This window comes from Prionailurus viverrinus, unplaced genomic scaffold (genome assembly GCF_022837055.1).
Source record: "Prionailurus viverrinus isolate Anna unplaced genomic scaffold, UM_Priviv_1.0 scaffold_38, whole genome shotgun sequence".
Classification (NCBI taxonomy): Eukaryota; Metazoa; Chordata; class Mammalia; order Carnivora; family Felidae; genus Prionailurus; species Prionailurus viverrinus.
Window position 1 is genome coordinate 279864 of NW_025927606.1, and position 22838 is coordinate 302701.

Consider the following 22838-nt stretch of genomic DNA (forward strand, 5'->3'; position numbering starts at 1 on the left):
CACAACCAGTGAGTTGGGGGAGTCAGGATTTTAATTCAGGCTTATCTTGACTCTGGGTTCCTACCGTATCCCTAAACGCATTGCAAAGACCAGGGCCTGCTCAGCACTATAGGGCCCATGATGATTGTTGATATTTTCTCTTTACTATTTACTCCTTTGTATCGAGAAACCGTGTTATTATCTCTATGAGTGATTTGAAGATTAGAATTAGGTCTTATTTATTATAATTTTTATTTTTTGTTCAAGCACCGTTACGATAAAAATCAGACATCAACCACCCCAAGACACCAGTGGGTTTTCACATACCTTTGTCTTTATTCATGCGCATGTATTATTTTTCTGGATAGCATGGATACAATATTATATTGCTTCCCCAGCTTTCTGTTATATAATTTTTCAAACGCACACAAAAGTTGATGGTACCCCTTTGATCCGATTGTGAACATACGCCTCATTTGCCTTCCATGTACAGTTGTGCGTCTTTATACGCTGTTTTTTGTTGAACCATTAAAAAATAACTCACAGGCATTGTGACATTGACCCCTAAATTCTTCAGAGGCATATTCTAACAATAAGAACATTCTCTCACGTGAGCATAATATCATTAGTATGCCACGACAATTACCAATAATTCACTGAACGCCTCTGTATCTCCGGGCCATACTCCAATTTCTCTGTCAAAAGACATTCACCGGCTTAAAAAACATATCAGGATCCCATCAAGATTCACCCACTGTATTTGGTTATATTTTTAGCTCTTTCATTTTAGAACAGTTTCCTCCCTCTCCCTGATCTATTTTGCATGGCATCCCATTTTTGAGAAGGCGAGGCCCTCGGTCTTGAAATGTAACCATGGATCATACTGTTGACCTCTGCTGCTTGGCACGGGGTCCGGCAATAGCAAGCTCTCTCCGTGCACGTTCGTGGAACAAGCGAGACCAGGGATAAGGGTTGTGAAAAAGAATCACAGAAGCTACTTTTTTTTTTTTTTTTTTTTGCTTTTGAGAGTTGGCCAAGTTGTTCACACTCATCTAATAGGGCCTTCCCAGAAATCCTGTGAGTTCAGAAATTGTATGAGTCTCCTTTACAGGTGAGGAAAACAGAAGGGTTTAGAAAGGGAAGTAACAGGTCTGAAATCACTCACCTAGAAAGGGAGGCCCAACCAGATGGTTAAGTGCGTGGCCTGGTAGGGGGCTCACTGTTTCTGGAATCCGTGCCCCCAAAGTCGATCTGTCTGCGTACGTGCCTGCACGTGTGTAACGGGCAACACGGACTGAGCGCTCACCAGGCGCCGGGCCCCGATGCTAAGCGCTTTACGTGTGCGTTTGAGTCTTCGCCACTGCCTGGCAATAGGCGTGGCCCAGAGTGGGCGCTCAGGCAACGTTTGTGGGATGAACAGTGAATAAATGAATGAATGCACGGAACTGTTATCACCACGAGCAGGGGAGGCTCCTCCCGGGCCCTCGGCGCTCATTTGGGAGACCCCGGCCCAGGGAGACTTTGGGGTTCGGCGCCCGGGGCCGGCCTCAGGTCGCGCGGCCCCGGGCTCCGGACGTCCCGAGTCACGCCCAGCACCCCGGAGGCCCGCCAGCAGGTGAGAGGCCCGGGCCGGCCGGGCGCTTTGGCATCATTACCCCCGTCCCCCGCCCTTTCTCCTTCCCGGACCGCGGCCGGGGCCCCCAGCGCGCGGCCCCGCGGCCCGCACCGCGAAGGGGCGCGGGCTCGGAGTCCACCAGGCCCACTCCCGCCGCGCACGCCCACCTGTCGGCCGCGCATGCGCACCAGGCGCCCGGCGCGCCCGGCCGCCCCGCGCCCCGCGGCGCGCGGCCAGTGCGCAGGCGCGGCGGCCGATGCGAGTGTGTATGTGCGGGCGAGAAGATGGCGGCGGCGGGGGAAGCAGCGTGAGGAGTCGGACGAGCGCCGAGGCTCATTGAAACGGGCCGCCATGGCCCTCCGCAACCCGCAGGTAGCTGCCGGCCCGCGCCCTGGGCGGGAGCGGCCCCGAGCCGCGGCGGGCGGCCCCGGGGCGGGCGGGCGCGCCCTGCCCGGAGCGAGCGTGTGGGAGTGGGGGAGGGCGCCGGGACACGCTGCCCCGGACTAGGCCCCGGCCTCCCGCCGCCGCCGCGCCCCGGCCGCCCGCCGCCGCCCCGCGCGGAGCCAGCAGGGGCCCGCCTTCGGGGAGCAGCGGGGAGGGGCGCCGGGCCGCCTGCGGGGGTCGCGAAGGGGTTAACCTCCGGGCGGACCGCGGGGGAGCCGGGGGTGCGGAGGTGGGGGGGGGGCGCCCTGGGCGCCCCGGGAGAGGCAGCCGGGGGGCTTCGAGAGGCCCCGCCTCGGCGGGGCTCTCCAGGCACTCGGGTCACCTCTGGGCGCGGAGCGGGACCCCAAGGCGTGGGGGTGCCCCGCTGCCCCCGTGCCCCCAAAGGTCGCTTCCTCAGCTTGATGGACCGCGGGGGGCTTGCTGGTTCTCTGGTTTGGGGACGCGAGTCACTGGGGAACAGCCTTCGGTTACTGTTGCAAAGGAAAGTGGAAATCAAGTCCCCAGGACCGTACTTTGAGTTGCATCTGAGTGACATCTTTTGCATGAACCCATCTCAGCCTGGCTGACGCTAACGCGCCGTGTCACAGCACCAGCCGAAGTTTAGGGACCATTTACAATGATCCCATAGTGGAGGGAAAGAGTGAGACGCACCTTTTTCTCTTCTGGGGAGGTGTACGTGTAGAGTTGACCCCCCCCCCCCCCCCCAATTTTCAATGACTCTGGGTATTACAGTTGCTCCTATGGTATTATCTTTCAGGCTTGCTTTCGACCGCTGGTTTTTTGACACCTAATCCCTAGAAATTTCTGCACTTTATACCGTCGCAGTGTGCTTTGGTATTGAAATGTGGGAAAGTGAAACAAAGTAGCTACTGGGAACACTGGTGGCCGCAGATCGCCTCTGCGAACTGTTGGGTGTTTCTCGCCCTTTGGAAATGAAGTCGATTTTAATAGCTGTTGAGATTAATGCCTATCCTGAAATTTAAAACGCGAAAACTTTTTTTTTTTTTCTTAAATGAGATCTTACAGGAGGCTGGAATGTTGTCAAATTTTTGATGCTTTAGTTTGCAGAAGTTTCTCCCTTTAACTTCTTGTTCACTTGTTCATCTACTTTGTGAGTATTTCCTATGGTTCTTTGCAAAAAAAAGGGGGCTTAGCATTTGAGTAATTTTTTACAAATGTGTAATTGAAAGATTTTTGTTTTCTTAAGAGGTTTGATATTTGCCTTTTTCTCAAATATAAACGTGTATAGCTCGTTGTTAAAATTGGTATGAACAGGTACGAGATTCATTGTGAACGAACGTGTAATGTATTCATAGTGATTTTGAAGTGAAGGCATGTTTAGCCATAATTCATTCTATTATTATTTTTTTTTCAAGATTTTATTTTTTTAAGTAATTTCTATGCTTAACTGTGGGGCTCAAGCTCACAACCTTGAGGTCAAGAGTTGCGTGCGCTACAGGCACCCCTAATTCAGTCCATCATCATAAGCACCAGTTACAATGCAAACCTGATTTAAATGATAACTAGCCGTGACGATATATAAACTTAATTGTAATTTCATCTACATTCATTGTCCTAGTATTGACGTTTCAAACAATATTGCCTATACCCATTTTTTTTTTTTTTTAATTTTTTTTTTTCAACGTTTATTTATTTTTGGGACAGAGAGAGACAGAGCATGAACGGGGGAGGGGCAGAGAGAGAGGGAGACACAGAATCGGAGACAGGCTCCAGGCTCTGAGTCATCAGCCCAGAGCCTGACGCGGGGCTCGAACTCACGGGCCGCGAGATCGTGACCTGGCCGAAGTCGGACGCTTAACCGACTGCGCCACCCAGGCGCCCCGCCTATACCCATTTTTAGAAAACCGCAGTGGCGAAAGTCAGTTGAACATAAGTGTTAGCAACTCTTTGAGGTTATTCTTTTAATACGTTTATTTTTAAGTATAATTTGAGTGCTTTTAAGTTCTAGCATGGAGAACGTAGCAAAAGAGTAGTTTGATTTCTCAGTCTTTTTCAAAGAAGAGTAATGAAAACAAGTAATGAAATAATGTGACAAGATTTGGTAATTGTATCCTGCTTGCATCAGGCTGAACATTTTTTTTTTTTAATTTTATTTATTTTGGAAGAGACAGAGCGAAAGCAGGAGTGAGAGCACGTGCACAAGCAGGGGAGGGCCAGACAAGAGAGGGAGAGAGCATCCCGGTCAGGTTGGTGCTGTCTGCTCAGAGCCCGCCTTGGAGCTCAGTCCCACGAAACCGTGAGATCATGACCTGAGCCAAAATCAAGAGTCGGACGTTTAACCCACTGAGCCTCCCAGGCACCCCAGGCTGAGCATCTTAATACATTTGTTTTATTAGACCTTCTGTCCTAAGAGCCCTGCAGAGACACTGGTCATTCACTCATTAATTCAACAGTTACCGATCACTTACCATGTGTTAAGCATCATGAGATGCATGTTACTTGTGTACAATTGGGAATGACAACCACAAATCAACAGTAAGGGTTTTATATTAAAATTGGGTTGTTGGGGCACCTGGGTGGCTCAGTCGGTTAAGTGTCGGACTTCGGCTCAGGTCATGATCTTGCAGTTTGTGGGCTCGAGTCCCACATTGTCCTCTCTACTGTCAGCACAGAGCCCGCTTCTCGGATCCTCTGTCCCCCCCTCTGCCCCTCTCCTGCTCATTCTGTCTCTCTCAAAATAAATAAATAAACTTTAAAAAATAAAACAAAATTGGATTGTTATGCTTACAATTTTGAAAATTTATATAGATTATATTCTATTTCCATATGATTGTTGAACCCTGTTCCCTGATTGAAGTGAACCAGTGGAAAACTTGGAAACATTGCTAATGCCAATAGTTTTCAACATTTTAACAGGTATAAAGGAGGAACTTTGACAATGGAAGTGTAAGTACATCTCTTAATTTGTGAGTATTTGTCGTCTGATGAAATGATTTGGGGTAATTAGTGTGAACCGACCAGTCCTTCCTTAAACCAGGAATCGTTTGTGGGTTTGTGGTCGTTGTAGTGAAATTCCCCCTGGTAATGCCTTCTACACTTTATTTGGATATCACGTGGCTTCCTGTCCTGGTGCCCTGAAGCAGGCTCACTCTGGTCTTTGCATTACCTGGCAGTGATGGGGCCCCACACTTTACATCATGGAATCTCTTGGATCCACTTTACAGCATATGGCGGAGTGTCCCCGTGTGGTGGAATATCTATCTGTTTATAACTGACCGCTGTATTAGTATTTCTCAAAAGATACATTTTTACTGGAACCTCGTAGTGAGGCAGCTGAAGCAGATACAGTTATTTGAAATACAGGATATTTGGAGATGCTGATTTTCCTTTGCACAGCGACAGCAGAAACTCAAACCTGTTCTGCGACTAGGTGGGTTTCAAGTTGGTGAAGTGACGTACCGGTCGGCAGTGCAGACGAGGTGCGTCGTGCGCTTGGGTCCGTCTTGGTGGGACCACAGTTTACCGAAATTGCAGTGAGCGCTAAGCCAACCTGCCTCGTTTTCAGTTCCTCTCTAGAGCAAAAGTTAGGACCTGCATTCCATTGCACTTTTATGTGGAGCTGGCGTGATCCAATAGTGCTCGATGTGGGAAAACTTACAGGAGGAAAGGGTTACAAAGTGTAGCGATCGTCTCATGCCAAACCTGTTGCACATTTTCTCTGCCCGTGTATGATATTCAGGAACTTGGGAAAAGTTGTGTCATCTGTGTTTGAATTATCAGCCACATCAAGGCTAATTTTTTGTTCCTTTTTGCGTTTGTACTGATTTGTCATGTGAGTTTTTGCTGTTAATGGATCTGGTTTTTCAAGAGGATCATTAAAGGTGGTTGTCGAGGACACTTGTTACTTTGCTGCTCGCACACTGAAGTATGAGAAATTGTAGGAAGAACTCGAGAAATTGTAGGAAGAGCTCGCTTTTGGGTTTGTAATTAGGCGGCTGCATTTCTATTTACTGCTTCCCGTGCGAGAACCACTGGGCACAAAACAGATAAATCTGTTTGCAATGGAGTTAATTGGCCTGGGGCCATTGGATTACTGTCGTTTGTCACTTTAGTGCCACTTCAGCAGTGTCGATGTTCGTTTCCAAAGACTTACATGTGCTTGGATTGCAGTTTGCCCGTTTGTTGAAGTGATCTCCCCAAAGGTCTTTTTGTGACCGTCTCTGTCACTGCAGGCTGGATTAAGGACTAGTGTGGGCAACATAAAGGTGGCCCGTGGGTTATGCTCATAGTATTTGTTTCAAGGATTAGACATTGTAGAATCTGTCATAACCCTAGATGTGGCGTCTTCGAAATGTATGCTTTTTGCGAGCTGGCTGTTTCTGTGTGTTTGAAAGCTCCTCAGCCGTGACCCCATTCCAGCAGAAGACCTGAGAAGCCAGAAGCTCTGGGCCAGTAACTCCATTCTGCCCTCTGTCTTGACACGTGCGGTTCTCCTGTTGCCCTCTCCCCGGAATCCAGTAGGTGAGGTGTAGAGGTGGAGGTGTGGTTTAGGGCTGGGAGAGTAAGGTGATGCAAAGGGTTTAGTGCCTATTACATTTTCCTACAGTTTCCTTTTCTGGCCTCCTGGAGATTTGTTAGATGACAGCATGCGCGTAGCCTTCGCCCAGCGCCTGCCGCCAAGTGTTCACGCGCCGATGCCGTCTGCTCTTGTGATCCTCAGGCCCCTCTCTGGTGGGCTTTGTCTGCGGCTTTAGTGGTTGCCAATCTTCAGATCAATTCTCAGTTTATGTTTTTGGTGTCGGCTGGTGGGACTTCTAACTCTCCTTCTCACCACTGGTGCGTTACAAGTGGAGGCGCCTCCTGGTGGAAAGTCTGGGCTCCCCACTCTTGCACCTTGGGCATTTTTTTTTACATCTAGTTGCCCTTTCTTTCACCCCTACTTATCATATATGACAGTGGCAGATTTTGTTTTCCTTGTCCTTATTTCATGAGGAAGAAATTTTTTTCATCTCCGTGTACTGTATGCAAATTGCTGGCAGGGTGGGGGTGCAGAGTGCCATGAGCAGTGCACCCCCTGGAGCTGTCATTCTAAGAGGGGACCTGCTGGTTGTGCTGGAAGTGGTGGGGGTGGCTTTTCAGACCAGTGTCTCAATTGAGTTCTGCTCACTGTCCACAAAAATAGTCGTTTACCATTACTGCGAGTACATGTCATAAATACTCATGTTGTAAGATGCAGTAAGTAAAGCTAGACGTCTGTATACGTTATATTTGCAAGCCATGGCCCTTGTGACATAGGAACCGTTCAGGAACATTGCAGATGACTCCATAGAACATTTTGAGTTGCCATTTGGCCCGATGGGTTGCAGTCTGCATGTAAACACGGAGATGCCCTTCCTTTGCTCTGGTACAAGGGGTGCCTTTTAAATTTTATCGCATGCATTTAAATTTAGTTAGGACCAATTAACTTGTGAATGTATTTGGTATTCTAATAATTGTCAAGAGGATTTCTAGTGGTTTTTGGGGGGGGCTTTCTTCCACTGTAGACGTTTTATAACTAGCGGAGTGAAGCAGTGCCTCTGTCGAGAGACTTTCGTCTTGTGTCGTTAAAATGTGTGCACTCCCTGTTCTTTCTGAACGTCATAATCTTTTTCCTTTTGACAGGACCTGTTGAAGCTTTCGGGGGAAATGGAAGAGAATTTGACAGTGAAATTTAATTCCAGAGTTTTTTGAGATTCTTGCCCAGTGTTGTCAAATATGTCCCTTGAAATTTTAAGTAGTAATTCCACTTAGATGGCTGTCAATGTGTGTATATTTATTTGAGGCCGGAAGTAGACCTTCTGGGTAGATCTGATAATTGGACGCGGAGGAACTTATTAATTACAACACACTAAAATTGCAGTGATCAGCACTTGAGTGTTGTGCAGTGTGTAAGTGTCATGGTTTGTAAAGGGCATGGCTTGTTTGAGCCTTACAGCCATCCTGCGGTGTCTTGTCATCACCGGTTCACAGATGAAAAAGTGAGACCCACGCAGCGTGGGACTTGAAGTCACGTGGCTGCTACGTGCATCACTGGGGGCTTGCCAGCAGGTCGTTGGACTTCTGAATCCTTTGTTTTTTCTGCTTTGCCAGACTGCTTTCCTGCAAGAGACTGATCAAGGTGTAATGCTTCACATAGTGACCCCGCCGGAGCAGCTCCTGAGTGAAAGTTGATAGAATGGATGAATGAGTGAAATAAAAATGGAAATGATTCAGGACTGTGATCTCACTAAGAGTTGCTAGTATGTTACCAGTTGCTGAATTTTGTGTGGGGTGTGTCCTTATTGATTTTATTTTGAAACACATAGTACAGATGTGCTCTTTCTAACACATGCCAACGACCCAGAAGTATTTAACGTGAAAAGTTGAAGTCATGCTCTTTCTCTCTGGCCTTTAATGCTCAGTTTGATATACGTCTTCCTCCCCTTTTCCCGTGGGGCGTTTCTGCGGTTCTGTTGTTCACTGTACGTAATACAGTCTGCTCGAACCACACGGCCACTGAGCTGAACTTTTTGGAGCAAACCTTGTTTCTAAAATTTTTGAAGGCATCTATTCAAGCACAGTAAGTTTTCTTCGTTTTACCTGTTTTAGCCAGGGAACGGAGCAGATACTCTAGAGGTTAAAGTATACTGAGAACTGTGGAAATGCTCTAGAGATTTCTGAGTAATAAAATGTCCAAAGACTTTTTTTTTTTTTTTTTTAAAGACATGGCTTTTTGAAGAATTCAACCCCTTAGTTATAGCAGCCGTGCCATCCAGTTTTTATACGGTGAAAAGAGGTCTGACTCAAACTCAGATTCTTGTCTCTTGGTCCCCTCTTCACTAGAGAAGGTTACTGTGAGGATGAAGCTTTCCTTATTTGGAGACAGTGGTCACCAGCCTGAGTGAATAGTGGGGGTGCCGGTAATTAACTTGGATTTTCCTGCCTTCTCCAGAAATCGGGTTTTCTCCTCCTCCCCCCTTGTTTTACAAGCAACGTGCTACAGTGGCAGAAGATGAAGCACTGTCCCCTTGCCCACCTCGGGTCCCTCTCCCCGGAGACGACGGCATTCCACCACTTCTGACTCTAATAAAACGCAAGATCAGGTCTTCCAAGGGTAGCGTTCTGCTTCAGCTGGAATTACTTTGTAGGCTATCAGACACTTTTATTCAGAACCACGTATAAAGGACTTTGTATCTTTTGTGATTGTTCAAAGCAAAATTTTTGGCGCCTGGGCATTAGGAACGCAGAGCTGAAGAGCGAGTTGCTGTGCTTTAGAAGTTCACGGAGTGGGAGGGGGGAGAGAAACAGGCTCGTTGGCGAACCCTGATTTGCGGTGGTAGTTCCTGCAACAGAAGTGTGGAGAACATTGCCAAGAACTTTCGTTCGTTCACTCAGCAAGTAGTTATTGAGTGGCTACTGTGTACCAGGCACTGAGGATGGGGTGATGGGCAAAAGCGGGCATTGTCCCTCCTACCAGGGAGCTTACTGTCTGGTGAGGGAGACGGTCGCTGGTCAGATAATCACAGCAATGGCTGTGTCGTTCCAGACTGAGAAGTGTGTCCCAGAGGAAGGGAACGCAGTGTGTTGGTGTGGCCCGGGAGGGTCGGGGAAGAGTTTTCTTCCCTGGAAGGGGTGCCTTGGCTGAGATGCACAGCTGGGGACTGTGCAAGCTGCGGATGTACCGGCCCCGTGGCTGGAGCGAGTTGAGAGGGCAGTTAAGAGGACTCGGAGAAAGCCCACGTAAGTGTAGAGCTCCGTGCCGGAGAGGAGAGGCCTCCAGGGGTCTGCCCAACCTTGTAGGGTTTCCCGAATGTTAACGTCTTTACGCCGAGAAAAGTGTGGAAGGAGGGGGCCGTCCGGCGTTTGACCGTGGAAGCACGTGATCGAGCTGCCTCGTGGGCTGACGCTGTGACCGCCCTGTGCGGAGTAGACGCGTTGTAACGAGATCACGGGGGCCACGAGATGAGGCCGGGGGGCTTTTGGATTCTTGTTCAGGGAGAGTGCAGGGTAGAGCAGTGGCATGATTTAGTAAAAGGTATTTAGGTGTAAGACGGATTGAACAGGAGGAGAGCGAGACTGAGCGTCAGGGGAGGCTGGGAGGATGTCTCTTCTGAAAAGGTGGCATTTGGGCAGAGGAGCACAAGGACAAGGGCATCTGGGAGACGGCGGGCGGAGGAGCAGAGTCCCAAAACCTGAGGCACGTGTGGGGACCCGGAAGAGGTTTGTGGCTGAAGTGCTGTGTGGGGGGAACGGGTGGGGCCGGAGTCAGAGGCGAGGTGAGGGACCCCGAGAGAGGCCAAGCCGCAGACACCGTGGGTCTTGTGAGCAGGTGCGGGTCTGTGAGAACCCACAGGATTTCGGAACAAAACCACGGGTTTTAGTAAGTGGTGGCACCGCTCTGTGCCAGCCTTGCCCGTGGCGACGGCCTCGGGGGGCCAGGTGTGGTACTTCCCGGCTGTCAGAGGTGTCCCTCTTCCGGCTGTCGCCCAGATCCGGGAGCGTACTCTGTGCTCACGTCAGCACCCCGAGCGTCTTGAACCCCAGAACTTGGAGGGGGAAAAGCAGGGCATTCTTTTGGGGACATCTGAGGCGGATTAATGCAAGGCGAATAGCTTTTGGGTGTCCTCAGTGCTGATTGGTAGAGTGTTAGGAAGGCCATGTGGGGACATTATGCCCTTTAGTTTTGGGGGGGCACCTTTAAAAACAAACATTTGTTTCTTCATTATGGTCTTAGGAAATAAAATATAAGAAGAACATGTCCCTCATAATATCCCATGACCCAGAGGTGACTTCTGAGGTTAATACTTTGAAATGCTTTTCTTCAGTCCTTTTTTTTTTTTTTTTTAATGTTTTTATTCTTGAGAAGGAGCGTGCGCGTGCGAGTGGGGAGGGGCAGAGAAAGGACAGAGGATCCCAAGGTGGCTCCGTGCTGACAGCAGCGAGTCTGACACTCACCGACTGTGAGGTCATGACCGGAGCTGAAGTTGGACACTCAACCGACTGAGGTGCCCAGGTGCCCCTCTTCAGTCTTTTTTATAGGAGATTTTAGAAATTTGGAATCATTTTATATGATAGTATTTTTTTCTTTCGTGTTAACATTTACTTATATTTGAGAGAGAGACAGAGTGTGGGCAAAGGAGGGGCAGAGAGAGGGAGTCACAGAATCTGAAGCAGGCTCCAGGCTCCAGGCTCCAGGCTCCAGGCTCCGAGCTGTCAGCTCAGAGCCCGACGCGGGGCTCAAACTCACGAACCCTGAGATAATGACCCGAGCAGAAGTCAGATGCCTAACTGAGCCACCCAGGCGCCCCTATATGATAGTATTTCTCAGGTGGGGACCCTTGGTCCTAGTCTTCTGTCATAATCACCTGATGGCCATCCAGACCTACTTGCTGGGGCTCCTTGCGGGCAGGCCTCTAAATCTGGGTTTAGGACAGCTCCCCCCAGGGTATCGCAGCTCGGCTCAGGTTTCAGAGCCTCCACATGGCTTTGTTTCCAGTTTGTTTCACGTAACCCATTGAACACGTTGCCATGAATAGGATTAGCTAAATCATATTTTGGATAAAATAATTTATCCAGTCTAGGTTGACTGTGAACAACAACCAAGATAGATGTATGTACCACTGTGAGAGGTGATAAGATCTAATTTTAGCACCGAGTAGAATGGATTGTGGGGACCGAACCAGCACGAGACGCCTGAAAATTTTGCCACTTTGAAGATCTGTCCCATTGGGTCTTCAGAAGGACGTTCCTGATTCATTCCTTTTCGGCATTTATCCAGCTCTTGCTGTGTGCCAGGCCCTGGATGGGGTGTTAGTTGCAAGACACAGTTACAGAGAAGTAATCTGAGTACAAATACACTCTCCCAAGCCAGAGAGGCGCACCGCTGCTGACCCCTGTGCTCTGCATTGTGGGTGGGATGTAGGGGACGGGGTGGAAGCGGCCCAGACTCCACCATGGCTCATTTCAGCCGTGACCATCTGATGTCCCAGTGAATTGGGATGAACTTTCTAATTTGTTCTCAGGTCTGGTCGTAGTCAAAATTTGTCTGAGGTTGTGTGTACGGCATTAAGCCAGTCTGCCATCAGAAATTCTTGCCATCTTTTTTTGCTGCTGGTCATGGATTTGTCCGTTGAGGAAATTCTTGCCTCCACTTTTCCACAGACGTGCGAGCATAATTACTGCTCCTTCCCTCTCCTTATCGAACTCCTGCCTTTTTAAAAATTTTTTTTTTCAACGTTTATTTATTTTTGGGACAGAGAGAGAGCATGAATGGGGGAGGGGCAGAGAGAGAGGGAGACACAGAATCGGAAACAGGCTGCAGGCTCTGATCGAACTCCTGCCTTTTACGTGCCACGGCTATATGGTATGAGTTGAGGGTCAGGAACGTACATTTACTTTTCTGGGACTAGAGGCAAATGAGAAGGAGATAAGAGGTAGGAGATAGCTTTTATATTTATATATATACACACACACACACACACACACGTATATATGTGTATATATATGTGTATATGTATACATGTATATATATATATATAATTCGCAGTAGTCTCTGCAGTAGTTTTGGCTGGAAACTTAGCTGACTACACACGGTGACACTGTAGCAATATCCTAGCATTGACTAGTTTTGGAAACAATTACCACGGCTGAGTTTGGAGTTTGCCTCTTATCCTATGGCACAAGTTGAACAGATGGACTTCTTTTCTTTTTAAGGTGGACAGAAAGTAAAGTACAGTATCATTTTGTTTCTTGGACATTGATTTCTTTTCGGGTGGGAACATAGGTTTGAGTTAGCTTTGTCAGTCCTTCACTTTCCTATGAAAAAGGAAAGGACTGCCTTGCATGCAATGTGCAGGGTGAGCTTTGAGGCCCCCGTGGACTTTGGTTCTGTAGATGCCTTATCTTTCCTCCGAGGGTCAGTCAGCTGTTCGTGGAGGCCTGTAGCCTTCCGGGCCCTGTGTGGGCCCTGTGCCCAGACGGGGCCCTGCCTGGCAGGGGAGAACAGCACGGGTCGGTTGTCTAACTCGAGCTCTCTCAGGTGCTCTGAAATAAGAGTAAGGATCCCGGGAGTGACCTGGTGGCACAGGAAGGCTTTCTTGAGGTCTGGTTCTCCTCCAGCACCTCCACTGCCAGTACAGGGTCTCGCCTTTGTGGTGTGTGCAGTGGGTAAGTTACTTGACAGAGGGGCCACTTGGAGGAAATGACCAGTACATTCAGTACATTCAGGGCTGCACATGGGTTTGTTGTGGGGTTTCTCGTTCTGGGCATGAAGATTAGCACCGCAGCGTGCAGAACGGCGAGGGACAAATTCGTCCTTGGTGGAAATACCCTTTAGTGCCAGTCCTGAATAAGAAGGATGAGCTGCTCATGAAGTGTTCTGATTGGTTGTAATTTTTGCATTAAGAACGAGTGGGCGGGGTGCCTGGCTGGCTCCATCGGTGAACACGTGACTCTTGGTCTTGGGGTGTGAGTTCAAGCCCCCTGTTGGGTGTAGACTTTGCTTTAAAAAAAAAAAAAAAATGCACAGGCGACCCGAGCTTCTTTTAAGGGTCTTCATGGCTTTCTTTATCTCTGTTGTGTAGTTCCTTGAATCCAGGCGACTGATCTGTATATCAGATCATAAAGTATTTTGTTTAATTCTCTGGGTTGTTTCTCAGTAAATGTAGTCCTGAGATAGATCAAAAGGCAGTTACTGATGCAAATACAGTGCTTTTAGGACAGCTTTCCCATGCCCTGTTAGTAGGCCGTGGCAGTGATCCTCTGATCCCGTCAGAGCCAGTGCCGTTAACTCTCCCAATTCGAGAGCCACAGAGCCAACAGCTTCCCAGGTGGAGAGCCTAACTGTAGGTCAGAGCTGAGCATAAGTTTCATGAGGGCAGAGATTTGTTTGTTTTGTTCATTGATACATCTCCAGGGCTTAGAACATGATCAGTGCTCAGTGAGTATATATTGATGTAGAAATTAATGGGAGATGTAGCCCAGTCCATATATTGAGGAAGTTCACAGTTGCATGTAAGATAGAGGCTAATCAGCTGTTACAATCAAGAGTGTGTAACTCAGCAGGTTTTTTTGGAAAATAGTTGGTAAAGCTGAGACTCTGGAACTGTGTTCTATGATGTGAGAGGTCATCCAGGCCAGAGAGGCCCAGCATGCACAGCAGCGTGCACGGCTGGGGTGTGGGGAGCCTTGGCCCCTGAGTCTGGGAAGGTAGATGAGTGCCAGGCGCTGAGCTCTTATGTGCTCTGCTGGGGCTTTTTGTCCTGAACGGTTGTGATAGGCTGCTCCTAGGGACCAAAATCAGATTCCCATTTTGGAGAAAGTGCCGTGGTGGCCACATGTGGCTTGGAGGGTGGAGGCTGAGCCTGGAGGCAGGAAGGGGCAGTTGGGTGCTCCCATGACCAGCTGAGCAGCACAAAAGGCCATGGGGGCCGAATAAGGCTTTTGGGTGGCCAGTTGAAATGGGATGCAGAGGGAACCAGGCAGCTTTGTTGTAACATACGTAATAATAATAATGCACTTTCCTCTTTAATGGAATAGGATTATACTATATGTTGTTGAGTGAAGGTTTTTTTTTTCTCCCCCACTTGTGAGTATTCTCCATTATTCAACTTTTTCCTCAATGTTATTTTTAAGTACTGTGGTATATTCACAATTATATTTTACACGTACTAAAAACAGTGATGGACATTTTTTGGATACATTTTTTAGCTGTTTCTGGTTGTGAATTACCTTATTTCCCAGAACTAATTAAAGCATTAAAGTAAACTGAAAGATACATTTAATTCATTGGTTATTTGGGGGGTAGAGGAGAAGATATATTTTGCTAAGTAATATTAAGTAATTAGTGGTAATTTAAAACATGAAGGGCTTTTTTTTCAAAATTTTATTTTTAAGTGATCTCTACACCCAACATTGGGGCTCAAACTCACAACCCTGAGATCAAGAATCTCATGCTGTACTGACTGCGCCAGCCAGGTGCCCCGAAAATAAGTTTTTTATTATATTTTTATTTTTATTCGAGAGAGAGAGAGCACACGTGTGTGCGAGCAGGGGGAGAGGGGCAGAGGGAGAGAGAGAGAGAAAATCCCAAGCAGCCTTCACACTCTGCGTGGAGCCCAGTGTGGGGCTCTATTCCATGATCATGAAATCCGGAGTTGGACACTCAGTTGACTGAACCACCTAGGCGCCCCCAACATGACGTTTTTTCATGTTTGGATTTTAACACTTTGTACCAGTTTGATCAGAAGCCAGTTCTATGTGTGAACTACTTGGAAAAGATTGAGAAAGATCTTTTCATAAAGTGTTTGTCAATAAGCTGATTAATGTTTGGAGAAGGCCAACTATTTTAGCTGTTGCTACAGATGTTCAGGAAGATAACTGGTGCTCTTACCCTGTGTAGGTAGTGGGTGACTAAGCCTGTAACTGAGGTGTAGGAAAGTGCCGGGCACGTCCTGAGTCGTGTAGTTACGTGCTCGGTGCTTGGGAGGTGCACGTGCGAGGCTCTGCAGCAGTAATTCAGAGGGTGAAGGAAGGGAGGGATGAACAGCCTTGACAGTGAAATAGGATTTTGGCAAATGGGGAGGCAGGCGGAGGGCATCCTGTGGGCAGACAGTAGGGCCTGCGTTTCTGATCAACCTGATTTTGGCTTTTGGAGTGACCTTACTTTCTCTGAGTCCCTTGGTTGCTGCCACTGAACCTGGAACAAGCCTTTTTATGTCCTTTATTGTGCGCTTCGTTCCTGTCTTAGGTAGGATGCTTGTGAGAACAAGTGAAAGAAAGGCCAGCTCTAATTGGCTTACAGCATAAACTAGAGATTTATTGGCTCATGGAACCAGAAATCCCAGAGGTAGGTCACGCTTCAAGGTTGGTTTGATTAATCAATTCAGTGATATCTTTGAGGATCTGGTTTCTTTTCACTTCTGTTGTGTCAGCATTTTCCTAAGACTAGTTTTCCTCCGAATGAGAAAATAGTCACAGCGGTTGTAGGCTTCCTATATATGTCCAGCCTATTCCACATCAACCAGAACAAGAGAGTGGACGTGTGATCCAGAATTCTTGGCTGTGTCTTGGGGTTTGTGCCTTCTGGGTCACCCTTGAACCGGGTGCTGTGGGCAGGGAAGGTGGGTGGCATTCCAGGTCGGGCTCCCATCTAGAGCTGGGAGTGGGTGTGTATCAGCCTTCTGGACTGGGTGACCACTAAGCAGCAGGGGAGGAGGAAAATGGACATGTGGAGGATGGCTGCAGAGTCCGTTACAGTCCCATCCGGGAGCACCACTCCTTCCCCCTCTCCTTTTCCAGGTCTGTCACTTCCTCCGTGTGTGCATTCTTCAGGTAGTGGACTGTGTTCTCAGAGGGGTCTACTCCCCCCAAATAACAGTTAGAAATCCCTGTCTTTAAGAAAGAATGTAATGATAAAATGACATCTGTGTATCAATCATTTTTAATGTTCACTTTCGAGAGAGAGACAGAGTACAAGCAGGGGAGGGGCAGAGAGAGAGGGAGACACAGGATCGGAAGCAGGCTCCAGGCTCCAAGCTGGAAGCACAGAGCCTGATGCGGGGCTCGAACCCACGAACCGTGAGATCATGACCTGAGCCGAAGTCAGATGCTCAACTGACTGAGCCCCCCAGGTGCCCCATAATCTTATTATTGAGGTGCGGTGTGTGTTCAGAAAGGTGCTACTCCTGCCTTTGATTCATGGAGATACTGTTCTCTGGGTCTCAGTCGTGGGATGTCGATAGGGGTCAGTTAATCACTTTCTCTTCATGTAGTTGCCCTTGTTCTTGCCAGATAAAGCTTTCTGAACATTTTGGTACTTTGTTGAGATTGTCCCAGGAATTTGGGATGGAAAGGTACATGATTTAAGATAATCTTCAAGGTTTCTCTTCCGGGAGGTTGGCAGAACCATGAAGTCTGCCGTTGGCGTTCGTGTAGGAGCTGGTTTTGAGAAAATAACGGGCGTTTGGAATTGAAGGCGAAACCAGAGCTCGAAAGTAGGAGTGCCGTGGGGCTGGCAGCCTGAGAAGTGGGCCTGGAACTTGACCGAGCGGCCGGGAGAGGATGGGAGTCTGGGCTTCACCAGCACGGTTTGAGGCGGGGAACAGAGCTGCCTGCGGGACGGGGACAGGCGTGGACGGGGGGGGGGGTGGGGAGGAGGGGTGGCTGGAGCAGAGTCCGGACCTGCAGGGGGCGGGAGCCACCCACGGGAAGAGTGTGTGTGTGAGAGAGAGCTCCCAGTGTGGACAAATCGGGTGCGTGATGGAGAGACAGACTAGCTGGAGGGTGTGAAAGGATGCTAGGATGGGAGGTTGTTTGTGAAAAAGCAGAGTGTTGGAGGGGAGTGTTCGATTTCAGTTAAGAGCAAATGGGAAATGAGCTCAGTTATAAAAGAATGGTCCTTGTGGAAAAGACGGGTCGAAAAGTTACCTGGGAATGGAATTTTTTTATCAAATTGTTTCCAGTTTGCTTGCACGATACTTTCTCTTCTGGTTGACATTTAGCTTTGTGGTTTGCCGGTAAGTTGTTAGTGATCAGTAAACCCTTGAAAGCACTGACAGAGTTCCCGTTTTAAAAACATGCTCTGCATGTTGTTCATCAAGCAGAGGGTCCTTTCACAAAGTGATCGCTTCAACTGGTTTCCTGGTTGCTTCTGTCTGGTTTGGGGCCATAACTGAGTGGTGAGGTAGCTGTGCTCGCCTGGCCTTCCCTCGTGCTGTCTTAGTTTCCCCAACTCCTCAGCTGCCTGGAGTGGCCGTGGGAGCGCCCTCCACGGCGGGCCAGAACCCTAACTGCACGTCACGAGGACACAAAGTGTTTAGCATGTTGAGTGAAGCCTGGGCTCCCTGCTTGCCCCCACTGAACCCTGGAGTTTTGCAGGGAAGGCCCGAGGATCCTCAGACGATTCTAGGGGTAGCTTGGGGCTGAGAACCACTGCCACGGGCCTTCGTCCTGCACAGCTGACCCCGCTCCCCTGCCAGGTGAGCCCCACCAGTGGTTGGTGTTCTATAGGGAAAACAGCATTGTGAGCCAGGTGGGTGAAATACTTTTCCAGGAGATTCAAGTTTCGAGCTCCCCATCTTTACTATAGGGCAGACTTCCCGAAGTCTCAGGTTTTGTTTTTTTCTAATAAAAGATTTTTAATCCTAACAGCCATCTTACAAACGTAATTCAGGAATGGAGCGCAATCTGTTATTTTGGCTGGTAAAGGAAGCTGTTTCTGCATAGTTGCGGGCTTTGTTTTCGGCAGATCATTAGGTGAAAGTGAAGCCGAAAAAGCCAGCAGCGGACTGCTTCCTCAGTGGGCTCGGCCCGGCCTTAGCTGTCAGCACCCGGTTTTGCTTTCTCTTATTTTCAGCAGATCGTAATTTTGCAGCTTTTACTGCTTGGACCGACTCTTCTAAGTAACTTTGGTTTTCATTAACAAGCAGAGCGACTCCTGAAGGGGAACGTTCTAAACTTGCTCCCTCTGGGTGTGTGGGCTGCGGGGTGTAAGTCAGGCAGCTCTGGATCTTGCAAGGTATTTAGGAAACCATTGGCAGTGGGCAGCAGATTAGAAGGAAATTGTTTATGTAGTCACACTGCTTTTTTCCAAATGTGTTTTAACTTAAAGTTCTGGTTTAGTGATGCACGCTCCTTTTTGGCAGGTGGCCTTCGGTAGCTGAGCTTCTGTTGGTTTGGTTCCAGCCTGTTCCATTAAGTGAAAAACCCTGTAGAACAGATGCATGTGCAAGTTTCTGCCCGCGTAGCACTCTTTTTAATGAAACACCCAAGGTCTGATTCAGTGTTACTGGCAGCAACTGTCTGTGTGTGGTGTGGGGTTTGAGTAGGCGGTTGGGGGATCTAGGCAGTTAGAGAGGCCGTGCCGGGCTGGAACAGTCTCTGGTCTAGTCCTCGGGCAACTACGGGAGTGGGCACCCTGATGGCGATACCAGGCAGCAGGTTACAGGTGTCATGCCCAGTATCGTAGGTGGTGCTGGGTACTACTAGTAAGAGTCTTGGGACCCAGGAACACGAAATCTTAAAACGCATCTCAGCGTGTGGATGTTAGCAGAGTATTTAAGAATCTGCTTAATGTAAGTGAAGGGTTAATACTGTGGTCCTTGGTCTTCAAGAGCTGCTTTTACTTATTCGATTCTGGTTTAATGTTTTAAAAGTTTATTTTGAGAGAGAGAGGGAAGGAGAGAGCACGCACGAGCAAGAGGCGGGGGCAGAGAGAGAGAATCCCAAGCAGGGTAGAGCCCAGTGCAGGGCTTGAACTCACGAACTGTGAGACCATGACCTGAGCCGAAATCAGGAGTCAGACGCTCAAGCGACTGAGCCCCCCCCCCCCCCCCAGGCGCTCCCAGAGTTGCTTCTGTAGTGCAGCTGCCTCATCCACCTTATTTGTAGACGTGCATTGGTTAATTCTGCACCAATTTTAAAACATTAACCATTTTGAGGTATAATTTAATAGAATAAATGTACCGATTTAAAATTTTCAGATTGAGGTTTGACACGTCTATGCCAGGGTAACTGTTACCACAATCAATCTGTTGTCCAGAAAGTTCCCTCATGCCCCTTTGCCATGAGTCTCTGCCCCACAGTGGGTGACTGCTGATCTGCTTTCTGTCACTGGGCATATCCCCTTTTGTAGGAGTTTGTTTCTGTGGAGTTATGCGGAGTGTACTCCTCTCTCTGGCTTCTTTCGTTCTCCACAGCACTTTCAGATTCATCCGTACTGTGGGTAAGAGTCCTCTCCTTTTCAGTGCTGAGCAGTATTTCATTATGGAAGTAACACAGTTCCTCTCTTTACCTCTTTTTTTTTTTTTTAATGTAATTATTTATTTATTTTGAGAGAGAGAGAGTGAGCGAGCAGGGGAAGGGCAGAGAGAGGGAGAGAGAAAGAACCCCCAGCAGGCTCGCCGCTCAGCTCAGGGTGGAGCCCGATGTGGGGCTCCATCCCACGACCCTGGCATCATGACCTGAGCTGAGATCAAGAGTCGGACGCTTAACCGACTGAGCCCCCCAGGCGCCCCTCTCTCTTCACCTCTTGGTGCACGGTTTTGTTCCAGTGTTTGTTAGGAACGAAGCTAAACTAAGACTTGCGTTTATCTGCAAGTCTTTGGTGGACGTAGATTTTCGCTTTTGTGAGTAAAATACCTAGAAGTGGGATTGTTGGGTCATGTGGTCAGCGGTGTGTTTTGTTTCATAGAAAACTGCCAGCTTCTCCAAAGTAGCTGTGTCATTTTCTATCTCCACCAGCAACCGTGAGGATCCCCCTTCTTCCGGAGCCTCACCAGCACTTGGTATTCTCAGTTATGTTAACTTTCTTGTGCCTCAGTTTAAAAGGAAAGAATTTTTTATCCACAAGAACATGAGTCATATTTATGACCGAGAAGTGGATCTGACTGCAAATAGGTGGTTCTTAGTAAAATATGTTAAAAAAAAAAAAAAAAGTTTAAGCCAAAAATAGAGGGGGACAGTAAAGACTAGGAGAGTGCCCTCTCCACACTGGACACAGGTGACTTTCTTGGTAGGCAAGGATAGTAGGGGGGTGGTAGGGAATGAAAACGGATTTTTGAAAGGTTGACTGGCCCCGATACTTTGTAATCACACGCATGGTTTTTTCTACCCCCTTTTTTCCTTCTAGATTTAAAATGTGAAAGTCGATTTTTCTTTAGTCTGGGAGACCACGTGGTAATTGTGAATGATTTTCCTCTAGGCCAAAACAAGTATGCTCTTAATAAGTTTTCTGTAAAGCTTAATTCAGATTCTCTTGATTATGTTTAAATATATATTTAAAAATGAAAGGTTATATCTTGGTTATATTTAAAGATTATGTTTATTTAGTTTTTAAAGTTTATTTATTTTGAAAGAGAGAGGGCGAGTGAGTTGGCGAGGGGCAGAGATAGAGGGGGAGAGAGAATCCCAAGCAGGCTCCTTGCTGACAGTGCAGGGCCCAACGTGGGACTTGATCCCGTGAACTGTGAGATCATGACCTGAGCTGAAACCAAGAGTCTGCTCAACTGAGTAAACCACCTAGGTATCCCTAAAGATTACATTTAAAGTGTGTGTGTGTGTGTGTGTGTGTGTGTGTGTGTGTGTGTGTGTGTGTGTATTTCTTTTGTATGTGTGTGGGGGGATCCCAAGCAGGCTCTGTGCTGTCAGTGCAGAGCCTGACATGGGGCTTGAACCCAGAAACCGTGAGATCATGACCTGAGCTGAAATCAAAAGTTGGATGCTCAACCGCCTGAGTCACCCAGACGCTGCCCCCCCTAAAGATTATATTTAAACGTGAAAATTGTGCTTCTGGCTGGAACATCTCTTGTGATCTTAAAAACCAGTCAGAGCAAACGGGGTGATTTGGTGGCACTGACATGGGGGAAGTTTCCTGTTGTTGTGGAGGTTGGAGAGGCTGTCATTCCTTATCCCAAGAACTTATAGTTGGGGTGGGAGAGTGGGGATCTCTTCTTCCTCTTCTTGAAATGATTTGTTCAGCAAAGCTTTTTTGAGCACCTACTGTATGCCAAGTACTGCATTGACTGCCGGCAACACGCAGATGAATTTAACTTGGCTCCTGTTCATTAAAAAAAAACCTTTATGGGGGCATAATTTATGTGCAGGGAATGTCACCCATTTAAAGTATACATGATGAGTCTCAACAAATGTGCCCACTTATGTGGTCACGTCAACAGTTAAGGTACTTTTCTACCCTTGCAGTGGCTCCCCAGACCTCCCCTCCCCGAAGCCTGTCCGCACTCACCCTTGGCCCCAGCAGAGGGAGCGCTGCTGTTTCGGTGTCTTGTTCGTTGGTGTTTTGCTTGTTTTCCCTTTTCTTCTCTGTTCTCTCTTTTTTGTTCTCTGTTCTCTCTTCCTCCCTGCCTTGTGTCTCCCCACCAACCCTGTTCCTTCCTCCCTAGATTAGCAGCTGGGTGGTGGTAATGGAAATGAAAATGGTGGAATCTTGAACTTTTCTACTGGAGCTAAATTCACTCCCTAATAATTTATCAGCTTTCGTCCATGTGATAAAAATTCTAGATAGAAGCTATTGTGTAATGAGGGCTCTTTTATCCTTCTGTTTAGTATTAGTTTAGAGCAAAGTAAGTTAAAATTTAACTGCCATTGTGTAAAGTACCTAATGCAGATGTAGGACTGGGAAGTTGGTACGAAATGGATTTCTGTTAGATGAATCATATTTTCTAATTTTGGAAATAGATTTGGTGGGAACAAGTTTTAGCTCAGAATCTCCATGAAAGCTCTGAAGGAATACGCAGCCAGCCCGTCATAGATCCTGCTTTGGAAGGTGTGCGCGGTGATCTTCTCATGGACTTTAGTAGTCACGTGAAACACACAAACCCTGTGAAACTGACACGATATTGCAGCATTTGGATGCTAGAATCCTAAGAAGAGGGCACCGCCCATGGGAGTGGCTTTGTAACAGTTTGTCCTTTTGTCCCCTTCTCGGGATCCCTCGGCCCCAAGAAGGTAAAGCAGGGTTCTGCTCCAGCCCAGTGCTTTGGGCAGCAGGCCCTTCTCTGCCTCCCTCTTTGTCTGCTTTTGCCCTCTGTAGCTCCCAGTGCAGCTTGCAGTTCACTTGTGCTGTGACAGAACTGTAAATGTGGTGCTGTCCTGAACCCTGTGTCTGTCTTACTCAGTGTATTCTGATCCGACACAGCTCTGTTGTAGATAGTTGGTGCTCAGCGCATATGGTTAAGTCAGCGAAATTCCCGTCGCGCCTCGACTGCCTGAACAGTGTCCTCTCTGCACACCACTTTGTAGAGTTGAAAGTGTGCTGTGACTGTTCGGTAGCTGTCACTGAGCATCCGTCACCTAGCAGGCCTGA

The 22838-nt window shown here is 48.0% G+C and overlaps 1 protein-coding gene across 3 annotated transcripts in view; it reads left to right on the forward strand.

Moving 5' to 3' along the window:
- Positions 1 to 1774: 1774 nt before the first annotated feature.
- USP10 (ubiquitin specific peptidase 10) overlaps positions 1775 to 22838 on the forward strand; it is a 69613-nt gene continuing 48549 nt past the window's right edge. For 2 of the 3 annotated variants that reach the window (XM_047846201.1, XM_047846200.1), the window contains exon 1: positions 1844 to 1966. In XM_047846201.1, coding sequence (XP_047702157.1) covers positions 1946 to 1966 — 21 coding nt within the window. In that variant the 5' untranslated portion in view covers positions 1844 to 1945. Of the gene's footprint in view, positions 1967 to 22838 lie in introns of all 3 variants that reach the window. The other variant, XM_047846199.1, reaches the window with a different exon arrangement.